The following is a 17587-nucleotide window of genomic DNA, read 5'->3' as shown; positions in this document are numbered from 1 at the left end:
GAGAAAATTTTCATAAGAATTTTAAGGGATAATCATCTTTTCACAACCTGGTAAAGCAGATGATAGTTCTTAGAATAGTGTTGAAAAAAATACTGAGTTCTTGTACTTGAGCACAGACTAGTAAGAGAATCAGATAGCCAATAGACAGTTAATTACAGTAATAATATTATGATAGAAATAATTGTATTCTATGTTAGTACATTGAAGGATCACGTGTCTTAGCTTAGAGTTGCTGGCTGAGGAGCCTAGTAGTAGTTGCCTTCCCAGAGGAGGTGATACCTGAGCTTGAGCCCTGAAGAATTTAACCAGGTGAAGAGGAGGAAGGTAAAGCATTCGGAGAATGTGGTGTGTTCAGGACATCCCAAAGAATTATGTATAACTGGAGTTACGGGCTACATACCAGGCAGAAGTGGGAAAGGAGGCTGGAGAGAGAGAGCATAAAGGGCTTGACATGGCATGGACTTTATCCTGAAGGAAGTCAGAAACTCTTGAAAGAAAGTAACGGCATAGGATGATTTGTCATTGTGCTACTGTCCCCTAGGTTGCCTCCCCCCTCCCCCCACCATTTTTCTCTCTAGTTTTTTGAGGGAAGGGGAAGTACGAAGTATTATGTGCTGTGTCAGACCTATAATACTTACTGTTCCAACCTCCCTTTCTGACTTTCTGCCTCCTACTTGGGGTGGGAAATCGTTAAATTTGTTTTATTGGTTAGAATTGTTTTTAAAATAAGATTGCCTATAATCTGAATGAGATAGATTATTTTTAGCAGCTGGGCTTTATTATATCCAATCCACTCTGGCTATTGAGATGATTTTTCTATGTTATTTTGGTGGCGTGTATGGTGTTTCATATGAGAGTTTTGGTTCTGGAATGAATTTTTTTTTCCCCACTAAGAAAGGTGTAACCATAAAATTGGTTTAGTGGAACTCTTTAAAATTAATGTATAGCTAGTAGAATTGCTATTCTATTTGCATAGGCTATCTCAAGGGCATTGTCTATACTTTGCTGTGAGGTGAATGAAGGGCGTCTATAATTGCAAATTGGTTGTAAATTTGAACTATTTAGTCACCCTGGTTTTTGGGAATGAACCAGTGTATTAAAGCAGACTTAATTTGAAAAATTTTCTGAATCACTGATGCTGATAGCCTATTTAGTGACTTTGTGTAAATTATGGAAAAGTATTCCCTCTGGATGATGTGGCAGATGGCCCTCGTTTAGACAGGTGAAGCCCAGAGGCACATCCCTTGGCTGGTAGAACATAAACTTGGATTTAGTTTGTCTTGCAGCCTTAATAAGGCACAATGATAAAACTATGCACAGCAGTTCTGGACAGTTTGAATTTATCAAGGGATTGGGGATTTGCTGTGTTCTTGCTTGACAGATGTATATTGGACAGGGACAAATTTTAGGACAAAGCTTATTAGCTCACCCCACAGATTCCAGTTTTCGTCATTGTAGATTTTGGTTTACAGCTGTAGGTGATAGAAGAATGACAAGAGGCAGTGTAAATGAATCTTAACTGTGTCAGGACTACTGTTCATCGTCCTTTTTGCTCTTGCTGTCTTTGCTGTTGACTGTTTAATAGGCATGGGAAAGAAAGATCTTTCAGAAGTTAATATGTTCTTTAAATTCATAGGACAATAATTTCTATCTGTTCTCTGATTATTAAAACTGTCAGGATTTCTTTTATCTGTAGCTTTCCATTACCCAATTAAAAACATTGGAAAGTAGAAAGAGTTGAAGGACATGCTCTAACGAGGTTTTCCGGTTAGTAATAATGAGTCTTCACTTACTGAATGACAACTACTGTTGCCAGGCACTGTAGTTACGTGATTTACGTGTGTTGTGTTATCAATCCTCTTGAGTTAGGATTATCATAACTCACATTTTACAGTTGATGCAATAGGTTTAGAGGAGATTACCTTGTTCAGGTTACAGAATTAAGTAAGTCTGATTCAACTTTATGTACTCTGGTTTAAAAGGTCTTCTAAGTTTAAATGCTCTAAATTCTGTTTATGAGGAGAGCACAGCAAATTTAAAAAGAATTTCTTTTGGAATAGCTTTTGTTTAATATAATACAAAATGAAGTTATCTTTATTGTTGTTATTATATGTCTTGTATTTTCAATTCATTGTTTTGGTTCTTCCCCAATATCCAGGGTTTTTGTTTTTGTTTTTGTTTTGCTCAAGGAATAAAATAACTTTTTGTTGCGCCATCTGTAAAAATTAAAAATCTTTGCTTAAAGTCAGGCCTTCTTGTCTGTAGTTTTATGACTATTTTTCATTTTGGTTGTTTTGACTCTTCCAAATTAGCACTTAGGATATTTACAGACAAACCAAAAAAAGTCTGAATTTGCCTCCAAGATTGCTTCCTTGCCCCTAGAAACAGCCAGTCATAATTATTATAGTAAATGAGAATTGAAATCTTGCCTTTGAAGACATTGTTCTGTCACTGCATAGTATAACTCAGATTCCTGATGACATGGGTCATCTCTAAAGCTGAATAACATACTAGTTTTCCAAGACAGAAAACTATGTAATACACTTTAAAATTTGTTTACCTAAAACATACTATTTTGGTATTGAGAGTCTTATGTGTTAATGTTAAATTATTTAAAATAACAGAAAATTAAAAATTTGATTCCTTAATTGGATTAACCACATTTCATGTGCTCAGTTGCCTTGTGTGGTAGTGGCTGCCTTATTGGACAGTGCAGTTACAGAACATTTGCACCATCTGGAAAGTTGTCCTGGACAGCGTGGCTCTCAAACAGTGGGAGTTATGGATTTAGTAATTCATGGTCAAGCTTCAAGGTTGTGGTAGTAGAGAGAGTGTCTTAGCATTCATTTACATATGGTCACCTATTTTCCTGTTTTCTATATGACGACTAAGCCAGAAAGACCTACTGCTCACCCTCTTCCGAAACCCAGGGATACGGGAGGTTGGTGGTAGGGTAGAACTCAGTAGGGGATCTGGGGAACTAAGTGCTTCTCAAACTAATTTCATTCATTCTTCCTTATTTGAACTTCCATGTTTCTTCAGTTTTCTTTGTCCTTCTGGGTTTATGTTCTTCACCTTTTTTTTACGCACCCTCCCCCCTTTTTTTTCACTTTAGTGGAGTTTTGGTAGGAGACAAAGTAGACGAATACCTTCAGCACTCCCATCTTAACATAGATCCTGTGAGGCCCTCAACATTTTTGTGTAGATGTACCTGAAGCACTTGTCAGTCTCATTTTATTTGTTGTCCCATTGTTACTTCTCAGAGGCATCAGTTGTAGCCAGAAGCCCAAACATTTTGCAGTCAGTCCTTTTTCTGTTTCTTTTGGCCCTGTGCAAGACATAGTGTAAATAAGGGGGAATCGTGAACCCATTTTTAAGTTCCCCAATTCCTTTGTTAGCAGTCATTCTGAATGTTTAAAAGAGTTGATAGGTTGCAAAAGGAGCTAATGCCTATTTTCTGCCAGGTGTTTGTAAATCTGAAATTGTATTTGTCTGCTATGCAGTATCCTATTTTTAAATATTTTAGACTCTTAGAAATGTAATTTTTTTAAAATTAGTGATTTTCTTTGGTAGGAAAATAGCTTTCATTCCTGTTTTCTCCAATGAGTATTGGTAAAGAGTAGTTGGTGGTAATTGTGGAGCCAAAGTCAGGTATCCTATATGAGGTTAATAATACAGAAATAGACCATTGTTTCTGATATTTTGGTTTAAGATAGACTGCTATGACTCATTACATTTAGTTTTTGGATTGGTTCAGTTGTTTACAAAAATTGAATCTGAAAAGTTTAATGATCCTTTCAAATATTGCCACCTTATGCTAGAATTCAGAGAATTGATGTTTTAAGTTCTGCAGTTAGCAACCTTAAAATACCCAGTGTTACATATTCTCTGTAGCATTTACTTCCTCCTGTTTGTGAGTAGTAACTTTATACAAAGCAGCATACATGGGGTGAATCTTGAGTATAAAACAGTGCCTCAGATGTATTCATTTAATTTCTGAATCAGTGTTTTACAAAAGCTCTTCCAGAAGAGATTCAGACAGGTTTGAGATCTTTTTTTTTTATGCCTCATGAACAAGTTAAAAACTGGTAGTCAAGTGAGATGAAATACAGTGAAGTAATTATTTAATAGCAGCCATTTTGACATGGGGATGGAGTTATAAGAACAACTGTTATCCCCCAGTGGTTGCTAGTATGGAACACAGAGAAACTGAAGTTGTGGGAAACATATCTTTTTAAGGTAATCACAGAGCTCTTGTTGTAATAGCAGTCTATTTTTGCTCTCAATGTTTTGCTCCAAATGTTTTCCTTCCAACTGTGAAGCAAATTTTGGTGCTATGTTCATATTATCCTTTAATGGTCTTCATTGTTAAAGCTTTGCAGTTGAATATAAATAACTTAGAAAAATAAATTTAAAATAGAAACTGAATTTGATTTTGCTTTTAAAAATATACTTAAGATTTCTTGAAGGCTGAGCAATTAATATGTTTGTAATACAAGATTTTAGAGAAATACTGAAAAATAGTGATGGAGAGCACAGTGTAAAGAAGAGGTGATTCTGTGGAGCAGTGTTATAATGCTTTTTGTTTTAGGATTCACCATAATGTCTCCTGGTAATTACAAAGACACCGAAATGAATACTGCTACAGGAATTCTTAACCATCATAGATGAGTTATATTTCGATGTAATTGGCTTCTTTTGTAATGTTATGTACTTTATTTGAAACATCATTTTGAGAAAGGACCCATAGATTTCACCAGTGGCCTCTTCTACCTGAACCCAGTGCATGTCTCAATTTCCTCCTCCTCATTTGCCTCTCATGTTGTATGAGGCAGGTTCTCTGTCAGGAACTATCTTTTCATCCTCCCCTCAGTCCCCTTATTCTGGAGTGCTCTAAGTGTGCTTACATGTGAAACCCTGACTACCTTCATCTCCACCCCCCTAGTTTAATTTCTGCTTTCTTTAAACTTCCTTCCATTGGAGTTTATCAAGGACCAATGAAAGTTATACCAAGTGTTGAAGCTTTATGTATACTGTCTTTATCTTCTCCATTAGACAAATAAACTTCCTTGGGGATCTATCTGATTCATCTTTGATTTCTTCAGAGGAAAACAGTAGTGAAGAAGACAGTCTATCATAAAGAACTATCCACCTATTTGGGGAGACAATCATTAATTAAATAATCTTAGCACTGTAACTGTCGTAAGGGCTATGGAGTAGAGATACATGGTCTCATGGAAAGATATTATGGTGGTTTTGACTAAGATGACTTTTTTGCAAAGTGAGAATTAATCTGAGATCTGAAGAGTGAATTAGGCAAAGAAGGGAAGTGCTTCTCCAGGCAGAGTGTACTATGAGCAAATGCCCTGAGGTGGGAGGGAACATGGCAAATACAAAAGGGTGAAAGAAGGCCGGGGTAGTGAGCTTCAGAGCACGTGTGGTATAAGATAGGGCTGGAGAGGTGGATAGGGCCGGATTGTGCATTTTAAAGAATTATTACTGCTTTTACCCTGGGAACACTGAAAGCTATTGAGGTGTTTTGAACATGGAGGATTGGATTTGTGTCTCAGCTCTCTGGCTACAGTGTAGAGAATGAACTAGCTGGAGAGGAGGGGATCAGAAATGGGCAGTCCATTGTATTTGAGCAGCTGCAGTAACAAACCCAGAATCTCAGTGTTTTCACGTAGTGAAGATTTCTCTTTCATGCATAGCCTGGCAGATTTGGGTAGCCCTCTTCTGTCTTGAAGTGTGTCCACCAAAAACACTTTGTCAGGGGAAGATGGAGCTTGAAGACCACTTCTGAAGAGCCAGGCCTGCAAGTGGTATATATCACTGCCACCTCTGGCTGAGCAGAGTTATCATGTGGCCAGTGCTGACCTTGCAAGGAAGGCTGGGGAATGTAGTCTTCCTGTGTGCCCAGGAAGAGGAAACTGTGGTGCGCACATATCCTGATCTCCCCTTCCCTGCGACCACTTGGGAGGTTATTGTAACAGTTCAGGTAATAGATGGTAGTAGCTTGGGCTGGGAGGGTGACAGCAGAGATGTAGATAAATGAATGTCTTGGAAAAAGATACAAAAAGCCTAAGAGCTAAGTGAGGTGGGGAAGAAGGAATTACTGAGGTTTGGAGCTTATGTAATTAGGATGCTGATGTGTACTGAGAAAGGAAGACTGACCAGAAGGGGACTTTGGACATACCGAGCGTCATAGCCCTTTGAGACATCCAGCTGGGGATGTTAGATAGGAAATTGGGCGTAAAGGCTGTGAGCTCTGAAAAGCAGAAGTCTGAACAATGTGTGAGTCATTTGGGTCAGGTGATTGAAACCTCAAGCATGGATAGAATCTCTTAGAACTCAGACTCCCTCCTTTTCCACCTGCACTGCCATCAGCACCTGCTTTCCTCCATAATTGCTCTACCATTGCCCTCTCCAACCTCTGCTGACCCTTCAGGAGTCCTCACAGCCCTTTTGCCTGTCCTTAGGAGAGTACCTTTGGAACTCCCCATAACAGTTACTCTAAATCTTTACCTCATATGCTCTCATACCCCTACTCTACTCCTGGCTTGTACTTCACAGAGAAAATAAAGCCTTTCAAGCATAGCTTATGGCAGTCTGTCTATCTTCTTTAAGCTTTTATCCTCCCTTTTCCTATTTTAAAGTTAAAAAGGTACAGGTTTCCCCTGTTATCTCAAAGTGAAGTGTTCCTGTGAAACTTTTTGTAAGCTAAAATGGCATAAAACAAGCAATTACCATTAATTTACATGGAAAAATACAAATTTTTGGAGCATTTCCAGACTCAAAAATAACGTGTCTCAGACTTTTGTGCTACCTTACGGTACATCTTGCTAACTGATGCACAAAGTAAATTGAGAAGGCAGGTGCACACAGTTCAAAGCTCTGACTGCTTGGCGCCAAGATGCTGAGTATGGTTCCCAGGGAAGCATCTTGGCATGCCCTCTTCTTGCTGCTCTGGGTGTGGGCTGCCTCTAGGATGGCTCACTACGAAACAAACACTGAGCACTATTTCCACCTTTGACTTTTTTCCTAAGAAAATCCTCTTCGTATTTCTTTTGGTTAGTGAAAGCAGGTACTAGTGTAGGAATTTATTAAAATCTTAAGTGGCAAAACACAAACTTTCGAAAAGCAGGCATATCCTTTCTAAGACTCACTTCCCCAATTTGTGCCCTTGATCTCATCAATCTCAATTATGAGTGATTAAGAGTATTCTCCTAAGCCAAATTGCCTGAATTCAAGTCTTAGTTCTGTCGGTCTTTCTATGACCCTGGCCAAGTTAGTTAATCTTTCTATGCCTCAGTTTCCTCCTCTGTAAGATGCAGATACTAGTAGCTATCCCATAGAATTTCTGTGATGTAGAAGTGTCTGACAGTAGTGTTTAGTATTAGTTTTTTTTCCTCAGTGTTTTTGCTTTCCTTCTTTTGTTCTTCAAGCTTTTGAACTTTTCATATGGTCTGATTTCCCCAGTCATAAGGCAGTTTGTGTAAAATTAGCACCCAGTCTTCCCTTTTCCCTTTGCCATTGTGTTTTCTGTCTTTACCTCCCCAGTCCCCTGGGTATTCTCAGCCCATTACTCTGGACTTCTGCCCCATTCTCTGATCTCCTGAACTGCGCAGAGGCCCAGTTGCCAAACCCAGCAGTCTGTTTGCGTCATTCTCAAATTTGGCAGTGTTTGGTACTGATGACCTCCCTCCTTAGCATCTAGGATGGTGTTTTCTGCCTTCTTTCTCCGTCATCTTAGCTGTTGATGTTGATGCCTCCATTGTATTGACTGTAGTCCAAAAATATCTGTTAGATCTGTGCTCATAGTTCCAGTTACTAACTGGTCATCTCTATCTAGGTTCTTGTAGGTGCTTCAGAATTAACATGTCAAACCGTCACCACCCCGTTTATACAGTCTTTCTAGTCACCAGTCTAGAGAATTCTGGTTCTCATTTGATGTTCTCTTCCATGTTTCACTCAGCTATATTAGTTCTACTTTGAAATGTCCTTGGATTTTTTGTTTTCAACTCCACTGCTTGTAAGTTCAGAGTTTATGCTGTAAATATTTGTAATTGCCTTCAAAGCAGTCTTCCTATTTCCAGTGTCTTTGCCAGTTTTTCCATCACAGTCTTTAGTGTTAATTTCCTCAAGCAGAAGTGTCTATAGTATTTCTCACTTCAGAAACCTCCCAGACCTCATTTCTGGTAGAAAAAAGCCCAAACTTCTTACTGAGTCCTTCAAGGTACCTGCAAATTATACCTGAGATAATGAGGTTAGTTGCATTATAATTGCAGAATACACATTTACTTTCTGTTTTCAATTACTGACATGTGATTAATTTAATTTCCAAATCAGAATTTAAAGTGTTGAGATACTTAGACATTGACAGATACATTCAAATATTGATTGGTTAGATCTAAGACTTCAAATGTTTCCCTAATGCCTTTAAAGATTGGGTGGGTCAGATGTGATTCACAAACCAACATTATGGACTTAGAGAGTTAGAGGAATTGGGATCTGTTTCTAGTATTCAGTAGTTCTTCTTACTTTGAACATTTTATTCATCTCTGTTCAAAAAAGCCAAATCAGGATCCTTAACTTGCTTAACATAGATGAGCTGTAAAAATCAGAACAATACTATTACTAAAGCAGTAAAAGAAGGTTTAAGAAAAGTAAAAAGTAGGAAAATTTGAAGATTGTATAGCTTTTGAGGTAGTTTTCTACTCTTAATTTTCTGTATCTACCACTTCATTAAATTTGGAGTGAAGTGTTCATTTATACACAAATCTAACCCACAAAATGCTTGAAAGGATTGGTTATGGTTACACCAACATCTCCAACCCAATTCTGTGGGTTAGGTAGGATTGAAGTAGATTATGATCAGATGTCAATTATATTAGATGGAATTGAAGTGTATTAGAGCTCTATTAATGAATGAGATGACTAAATGGCCCAATTACCTTAATATTAAGTAAATGCTAGGATCATAGTGTATTTTAACCCCCAGAATTCTTACTTGGATTTTTAAGTAGCAGCTTTATTAAGATAAAATTCACATACCATGAAGACAACTCAATATATTCACAGAGTTGTGCATCCATCACCACTGCCAAGTTCCAGAACATTCCCTCACTCCAAAAAGAAACCCATATCCATTAATAGTCACTCCCCATTCCCCTTTCCCCTTAGTTCCTGGAAACCACTATCTATTTTCTGTTTATGGACTTACCTGTTTTGAAGATTTCATAGAAATAGAATCCTGCAGTGTGCGCCTTTTATCTCTGGCAGCTTCCACTTAGCATAATGTTTTTCAGGGTTCATCCATGTATCAGTACCTCATTTTTTTATGGCTGAATAATATTATGTGAATATACCACATTTTGTTTATCCTTTTATCAGTTGGTAGACATTTGGGTTCTTTCTACTTTTTGACTATTAGGAATTATGCTGCTATGAGCAATTGTGTGCAAGTTTTTGTATGGATATAGGTTTTCATTTCTCATGTAGGATTGGGATTGCTAGGTCTTAACTCCATGTGCAACTTTTTGAGAAACTGCCAGACTGTTCCCTGAAGCTGCTGCAGTGTTTCACAGTTCTGTCAGCAGTATACATAGGTTCAGTTTCTCAGCAGCTTCACCAACATTTGTTACTGTTGTCTTTTTTGTTAGCCATCCTAGTGGGTGTGCAGTAGTAGCTCATTGTGGTTTTGATACTTACTTCCCTAATGGTCTTGTATTTTTTCCAAGTGTACTTTTTGGCCATTTTATGTCTTCTTTGGAGAAATATCTGCTCAAGTTTCTTACCCATATTAATTTTTTTTATAAGGTAGAAGGGAGACAAGTTACACAATTGTTACTTACACATGTTTAGAACAAAATGCACAGGGAGAGGTCAACTCTTAGTACAAACTAGCAACTAAACCACAATAATTTACCTTTAGAAACTATTTTCCCTGTGATACTGCTTTTACAATATGCAAAAACACAAACAGAACTTACCCAAGGTATTTGTCACATTCTTTCTATATTGAATTTGGGAACATTTTATATTAAATTTATTCAGATTATTCTTACGTTAAAAAACTAAACAAGTGAAAAGCTGTACCATGTTAAATTTTTTTTTTAATTGGGTTGTCCTCTTTTTGTTCAGCCTCTAAATAAAAAAATAATTTATTCTCGATACAAGTTCCTTAACAGATATGTGATTGACGAACATTTTATTCATCTCTGTTCTATGAGATCTTATTTACTCTGATCTTAATTTTAAACTTGGAGATTTTAAAGTGTGACTAATATGTTACTGAATATTAATCACATAGTTTTGAAATATGAGTAGAAAAAAGACCTTTTAATTCTTCTTTTATGAGAGAAGGATATGCTGGAGGAATGGAATTTTCCCAACCCAGCCACTCTGTTATGTATTATGAAAAGAGTTCTGGGTATTAATACCCAAACTAGGGAGATGACTGCCTGCAGTCAGGGTGCTGAGCATCCATAAGGAGGAGAGAATCCAGCACCACAAAAAGCACCTTTTCCAGGTTTTGGGGCAGGAGGGGCTGCTATAGCTGAATCTTCCCTTGCTTGCTCCCACATCATAGTGACAAGTGGCTTATGTGTGTAATCTTTTAAAAAGTTCAATGACTGAAGTTAGTGGTTGCAGCTCAGATTTTCTAGTTTTCCTACTGGGAAATTTTTATTTCCCTTATTTTTTTAAGTGTAACTAGTCTATCACCAAATTTTTACCTTAAAATTTTTAAGTGTAACTAGTCTATCACCAAAAGTAAATAACATTTTATATTTGACATGATAAAAAGTATAAACCTCTTAGTGTTTCTCTCTCTCTCTCTCTCTCTCTCTCTCTCTCTCTCTCTCTCTCTCTCTCTCTCTCTTATAGGCCTCAGGAGTGCAAGTTGCTGATGAAGTATGTCGCATTTTTTATGACATGAAAGTTCGAAAGTGCTCCACACCAGAAGAAATCAAGAAAAGAAAGAAGGCTGTCATTTTTTGTCTCAGTGCAGATAAAAAGTGTATCATTGTGGAAGAAGGCAAAGAGATCTTGGTTGGAGATGTTGGTGTAACCATAACCGATCCTTTCAAGCATTTTGTGGGAATGCTTCCTGAAAAAGATTGTCGCTATGCTTTGTACGATGCAAGCTTTGAAACCAAGGAATCCAGAAAAGAGGAGTTGATGTTTTTTTTGTGGTAAGCATCGTTATAAATATTGAGCCTCTGTAAAACTCAACCTCTTATTGTTAGGTTAGCACTTGTAGAACCAGTTCCTGGGGCCAAAGTAACTTTCAGTTACACTATGTGCAGTAATTGTCACTTAATTTGTATTTACAAGGATTCATGGGGTCTTAGCTAGATTGATGTTTGAGGGACTGAACCTAAATTTTAAGCACTCATTGTCTACTTGAAAGAACATGACGTTCAACAGTTGATTTTTCTGGTGGGGGAAGGGGCAGGAGGTAGATTTCTGTGCATCCTCTGAACTCCTTATAAAGTAAAATTTATCTGAAAATTCTGAGAAGAAAGTTGCCTCACCAAAATCCTTCTCCAAGATGCCTTTCCAGGAACTAGCCTCCGGCAAAACACTGTCCTTTGTTTGTGCCTCAGTGGTTCGCTAATTTTGTAGTTGGTACTGTCATTGCCACCGGCTATAACTTGCTCTGTGTTCACACTGTCTAGGAGGAGAGCCATGATGGCTATTTAAGTATAAACTAATTAAAATTCAGTAAACTTTAAAACTTATTTTCTTAGTTGAATTGCCATATTTCAGATGCTCAGTAGCCACATGGGACCAGTGGCCATCTTACTGGATAGAACAGATGTAGAACGTGCAGAAAGCTCTATTAGTGGACACTGTTGCTCTAAGTAGTGAAAAGTGCTCGAAAGTGATTTACATAGCCTTTTTCTTTAAAAGGCTGTCTAAAATTAGTTACTGTCTTTTCACGTAAATATTTGAGATTAGTTGAAGTTAAAGGTCACACCTGTCTGTCTTGTGTTATTCTAATTAATTGTGTTATTCTGCATTTCTTGATAATGGAATTCGTATGTAGATTATTCTCTGGCCCCCGTGGGAAAGTAGGAGTGGTAAGTGGCCTCAGATTATGGGGGAGTGAAGGTCCTGTTGATACTTGGTTTGGGCCAGGGCAAGGCAATGAGGGGCTTAGCCCTCAGCTGTGTGCCACCAACAACTTGGTGCTAGGGGCTAGGACCTCAAAAGAATTCTGGTTTAAAGGAAGGTAACACTAGGTCACACCTCCATTCCATTTCAGCAAGCCCTTATTTTACTTGATTAAACCAAGATGCTGTGAGGAATTAAGTAAGAGGCCCAGGATCACGTGTTGGGGCAGCTTACTGTTGGGCAAGCGTGGCAGCCACGGACACACATACATAAAGATTGTAGTTAATGAGACTGAAGATTAGCACATTCCTGATTTGAATGAAAGTACATTCATTAAACTTTTATTTCTGCTACATGTCAGGTATTGCGTTGGGCCTGGGAAAAGAGCTATGAATAAAAAGGGTGAAGTCCCTGCCCTGCAGCTAAGTGACAGATATGGCAGTTAAAGGTTTAGTCTTTAAATTGGTGAATATTTCCTTCATTTGCACTATTTATTCTGTTTTTCATACTTCTTTTTTCACTATGAAAATGATATGTCTTTATTAAAGAATATTTGGAAAATAGGAAGAAAAGGAAATTCAGTGTTCGTGCAGTGTTTTATTTTGCACTATTGCTTTTTTAAAGAAAAGGTAAAACCTTGTAGAGGTTTTCTGTAACAGACTCTGTTTAGAGCCCAGGGAGTGGCTCTTTATCTTAAAGTGTTTTAAATAACTGGTTAGAGTAAAATCAGAAGGGCTAACACTTTTCCTGCCCCTGAACTACTTTGCATAAGAAAAGTATCTACTTAACTTTGCCTCTCATGCAACTGCCAGACCTGTTACTGCTGTGGCTTTGCCTCCCTTCGTGGATCCTAAGAATTGGGAGGAGCATTATCCGAGAGACACAGAGACTGCCCTTTTGCTGGTTACGAAGAATAGAATCCTGCCCACTGTGGGAGGAGTGAGCTGGGTGAGGTCCTTGCCAGCCCTCCATGTTAATGACTGGGACAGCCTGGAAATATGGCAGCTAAGTGGAATCATTAAGTGCTTAAAATATTTCCACTCCTTTACCTTTTGTTACTCTATTGTGTGGAGTGGAGCCAGGCCTGAGGTTTAGTGGTATAATGAGATAGAACTCTTTGAAAGATAAGTAGTTTGAATAGGATGAGATTTTTCTGTCCAGGGTTAATATTTCTGTTGTTTTTCCATATTGCTGGTGAAGAGACTTGTGAAGCATATGCTATGCTTCCAGTATTCATTGAAGGGGGGTTAGGTACTGACAGTTTTTATAAATACAAGATAATAGTAATATTGACAATTAAGACATACTTAATGCTGAGTTGCCATTAATTTTGAAAGAAGAAATATTTGTAACATGTTTCATTATGTTAGACTGAGATGGAAAACAAATCTTCATGTGGTCAGAATTTGTTATTGTAATAGGCATAAATGAAGGGACAGGGGAGGGATAAGAAAGAGACTTTTTACTTTATTTGTAATAGATTCTTTTTTAGGAAACAATCTGAAGCAAAAATGCTAAAATTACTTGCATTTCTTCAGTTGGAGTGGCAGACACTTGATTTTCAGATTATTCTGTGTACTTTCCTGAATTTTGAAACCTTTTTCCAATGAGAAAGTGTCAAAAAAAACCCTTTGTGTAAAGATAGTTATTATTAGCCTGAACTAAAGCCTTTATTGATAAAAATGGGGGAAAAAATTTAAAACAGGTTAGGTAATACAATGAATTTTCCAGTGTTGGTTCTTTTATTATGGGTCCATTATTCTGATTTTTAATCAGTGGTTCTCTCCTTTTTTTTGCTTTAGTCTACATGAGCCATCTGTGCATGCCCATCCAGAGTAGTTATTCTCCAAGGAGGTGGGGAAACAGAACAAATATGAGGACCTTCTATCACTGATGCATATATTTTGCACAATGTAAATTGTGCTTTCTCTGAACCAGTGTTTTTCAGTTTGCATCTCTTTATGCAGGGCACCAGAACTAGCACCTCTGAAAAGTAAAATGATCTATGCGAGCTCCAAGGATGCAATCAAAAAGAAATTTCAAGGTATGATCTAGATTTACTTACAAATATATAGAGGTGTGGTGAGCTCCTGGAGCCAGTGCTGCTTTTTTTCTAAGAAGCACCTTGCTTTCCTTGGAGAGCCTTGGCCACAGTGAAGGGAAGTACTGCCCTTTCTGTAAAGAAAACCCAAAAGGTCGAACCTGGCTTCCAGTGTGTCTTCTGTGGGTTACTCTGGGTCTGAATTATTTTCTCAACATTGCATGTGTATCACTCATTCAGGCTGTTTTAAACTTGAAGATGCAGATGGGACTAATTAGTCTATACTAAATAATAACTTCACTATTGCTTTGGAATATAGTTGATGTAGCCAAGTTACAAAAAGGAAAGGTTCATAAATGGAAAGGATACTCTCATCTCTACTTTGTAGTAGTATAATTTTTGGTAAATGACTCATCTGCACCCAAAGGAAAGGGCCCTCATTCCTTGAGCTGGCCAGTTATATTTGACTTGCTGCTGGGTGATGCGATCCTGGTGAGGTGGCCCGAGCGTACTTACTGGCTCCTGCCGGGAGAACATATTGGTATGATGGAAAAGCATGGGGCAAGTGCCTGTAGCCTGCACTGAGGGCTACGCTTGTCTTCTAACTGCTGTGTGACCTTGGCCAAAACCACGTAACCCCATCAGGTCTTGATTCTCTCAGCTGTGGAATGGGAGCTCAGTCTCGATGGTGAGCTCAGTGTAAGCGGTTGTCCCACCGCTTGCCTGTCATGCCTAGCTCCAAATAGCTGGGCCCACCAGGGTCACAAGGGCTTGGCCCAGTGTGGTTTTCATTTTATTTGTTTTACCGTGACTGATTTTTGTATCTTGGGGTGGAACAGGTTTGGCCTAGCTTGTTTTACTAGGAAAACAAAATCCTCACTTCCTTTTCTGCAACCTGTTGTGTACAGTTCAGGCCACGTCAAGTGCTACATGTGTTTGTGTTGATGTTGGTCCATTCCCAAGAAATCTGTCCACTGGTCAGTTAACATGACTCTAGCTTCAGGACTTCCTCAGTGCGACCGAGAAAGATGCAAAGAGGCTTCCTCATCATTCTTACTCTGCATTGCCATTCAGTAAAGGGCGTTGCTCTGTAGGCTTTTGATGATAATAAAGATGGTCACCTTGTCTTTTTTCCTAGTGAAATCATCACTGGCTTTTTCTAGTCAGTCCTGAGTTGTCCAAAAGCTGACCTGTTATGCTTTCAGCAGCTTAAGAAATGGTCTTAAAATTATGGAAAATCATAAACAGTGCAACTGTTTAGAAGATAGCAGCTGTTTACAGAGAAACTACTGTATTTAATTCCATAATTGAGCTCATTCTGCAGTGTGGTGATATAATTTTTTTGAGAAAGCAATCAGTAACACATTCTACATAGCTTTCATTGTGGTAGAGTTCTTAAATGTATAATGTATACTACCACTGAAGAGCTCGGTGCTAGAGCAAAAGAGATGCCATTTGTAAATATCCTTACTCTTCAGTACAGTTGACTAACTCATACAATCAAAACATTGAATTCTTACTTTTACTTGCACTTTAAAAAACAAGAAAAATTATTCCTAGACTGCTTTGTAACTTTGTATTGAAGTACAGCACATCTATAGAAAAGCATAGGTCATGAGTTACTGTTTAACTACTTCAGTGAATTTTCACAAACTGAATGTAATGGTAGTTTCTTGATTTAATGACCAGCAGCCCAAAGTCTCCCTGGTGCCCCTTCCAGTCACATCACTTCCTCTTACTTCCTCCACAGGGTAACCAGTACCCTGGCTTATAGCAGGCTAAAATAGCTTTGGCTGATTTTGTATTATACAAATGGAGTCATGCAGAATGTATGCTTTTGTCTGGCTTCTTTTAGTCAACATTATGTTGTTCATTTGTTTTGATGCATGTGATTACAAATGACTCTCATTACTGTGTAGTAGTTCATTGTAGACACAACTTTTCTTTCCATTTTAGAACTGCTCTTTTGAAGCAGTTTGGTATCTTAGAGAAATAGGTAACCTATTGCTGTAATTCTAAATAGAATTGTTTTTCCTCCCTAGGCATAAAACACGAATGTCAAGCAAATGGGCCAGAAGACCTCAATCGGGCTTGTATTGCTGAAAAGCTAGGTGGATCCTTAATTGTAGCTTTTGAAGGATGCCCTGTGTAGATCATTATTCAGTGCCACAATTCAAAAGCTTCCGTGTTTAATGTTATTCTCTTGCTATATAAGTAAAGCATATGTGTTTAGGCCAGGGTCTCACTGAGGGGGAGCTGTCTTGTTACCTGTTAGAGTAAGTATTCTGCAAACATGTGCAAATGGCCCTAAATAAATCTAAAATATAAAGTTTTATTGGTGTAAAATTAAATTCTTCCTGGCCAAATACCTGTTTTGATAAGTTGGCATGCAAAGATTTTGTTAAGCTCATGATTTTTAATGATGCAGTTCACAGAACAGTACAAGGCCATATGAAGAACTATTGTATCTTTAGCCTCAGCAGTTGTTTCTTTTGCTTAGAGAATTGGCCATATTCTGTTACAATTTTGTCCCCAATTCTTTACTCTCTCAAGCTAAACTGAATAATGGCAACTGATTCTCCTCACAACATGTAGCACTGATATCTAACTACAGGAAGATGAAGGCAGGCAGTCTTTGATTCTACCTGCTGTGTAAGGGAGGCTGCCTCAGAACTGTGTGTGCTTATTATAATCAGCGCTCATCTTGCAAAACACTATTTCAGACACACAATTGACTATAGGAAGCAGCTCCCTGCTTCTGCGGTGAGCTCTCCACTCGGGAGACTGTTCTAAGTGACCTTGCATCTTGGAAGTCATGGTGTGTCCTCAGGAGAATGTGCAGTATCTTGTAACAACTAATTATAGTGCAAATTAGGGCTCCATTGTAATACACTTTGTTAACAAAAATGATTAAACAGTATATTGACAAGCTGGGACACATGTGATATCTTTGTGGCTCCTTGAGAATTTTGTTGGTTCTGGTACAATAAGGTGTGGAAAAACATTAAGTATATGTTTCCTCAGGGGCCTTGGAGAACTTCTTCATTTCCTAGAGCAGTTTTGTCTGTGTGTGAAGTGGGGAGCAGGCATGTTGGGTGACACCCACAGGAAGCCACTACCTGATGACACTTGGAAGCAATTGTCCTTAACATCACAGGCACCTTGAACAATAGAGATGCACAGTTGAACTTAGAAGTAGCAGTATTGGCTTTATGTAATAAAGGAAGCATTTTTAACTTATCTCTTGTGTATTTATTTATGTGTGATTTGGAAGTAAGGGACTTTTGTCTTCCATATATGGGGTAAGTCGTGGAGGTTTGACTATTTCAGGCAATTAGACTTAAGATCACAGCTCCCTCTTACAGAGTAAGAGTGTAAAAGTCAGGAATCTTATTTATCCAACTACTAGGCTTTTACTCATTTCCT

The 17587-nt window shown here is 38.1% G+C and overlaps 1 protein-coding gene across 2 annotated transcripts in view; it reads left to right on the top strand.

Annotated features, from left to right (window-relative positions):
* DSTN (destrin, actin depolymerizing factor) overlaps positions 1-17401 on the top strand; it is a 31659-nt gene extending 14258 nt beyond the window's left edge. For both annotated transcript variants that reach the window (XM_036892189.2, XM_036892188.2), the window contains exons 2-4: positions 10888-11195; positions 14088-14164; positions 16204-17401. In XM_036892189.2, coding sequence (XP_036748084.1) covers positions 10888-11195; positions 14088-14164; positions 16204-16313 — 495 coding nt within the window. In that variant the 3' untranslated portion in view covers positions 16314-17401. The remainder of the gene's footprint in view (positions 1-10887; positions 11196-14087; positions 14165-16203) is intronic.
* The last annotated feature ends 186 nt before the right edge of the window (positions 17402-17587 follow it).

This window comes from Manis pentadactyla, chromosome 5 (assembly GCF_030020395.1).
Source record: "Manis pentadactyla isolate mManPen7 chromosome 5, mManPen7.hap1, whole genome shotgun sequence".
In the NCBI taxonomy this organism is placed as follows: domain Eukaryota; kingdom Metazoa; phylum Chordata; class Mammalia; order Pholidota; family Manidae; genus Manis; species Manis pentadactyla.
The sequence above is the reverse complement of the archived record's forward strand: the minus strand, read 5'-3'. Positions and strand labels throughout refer to the sequence as shown.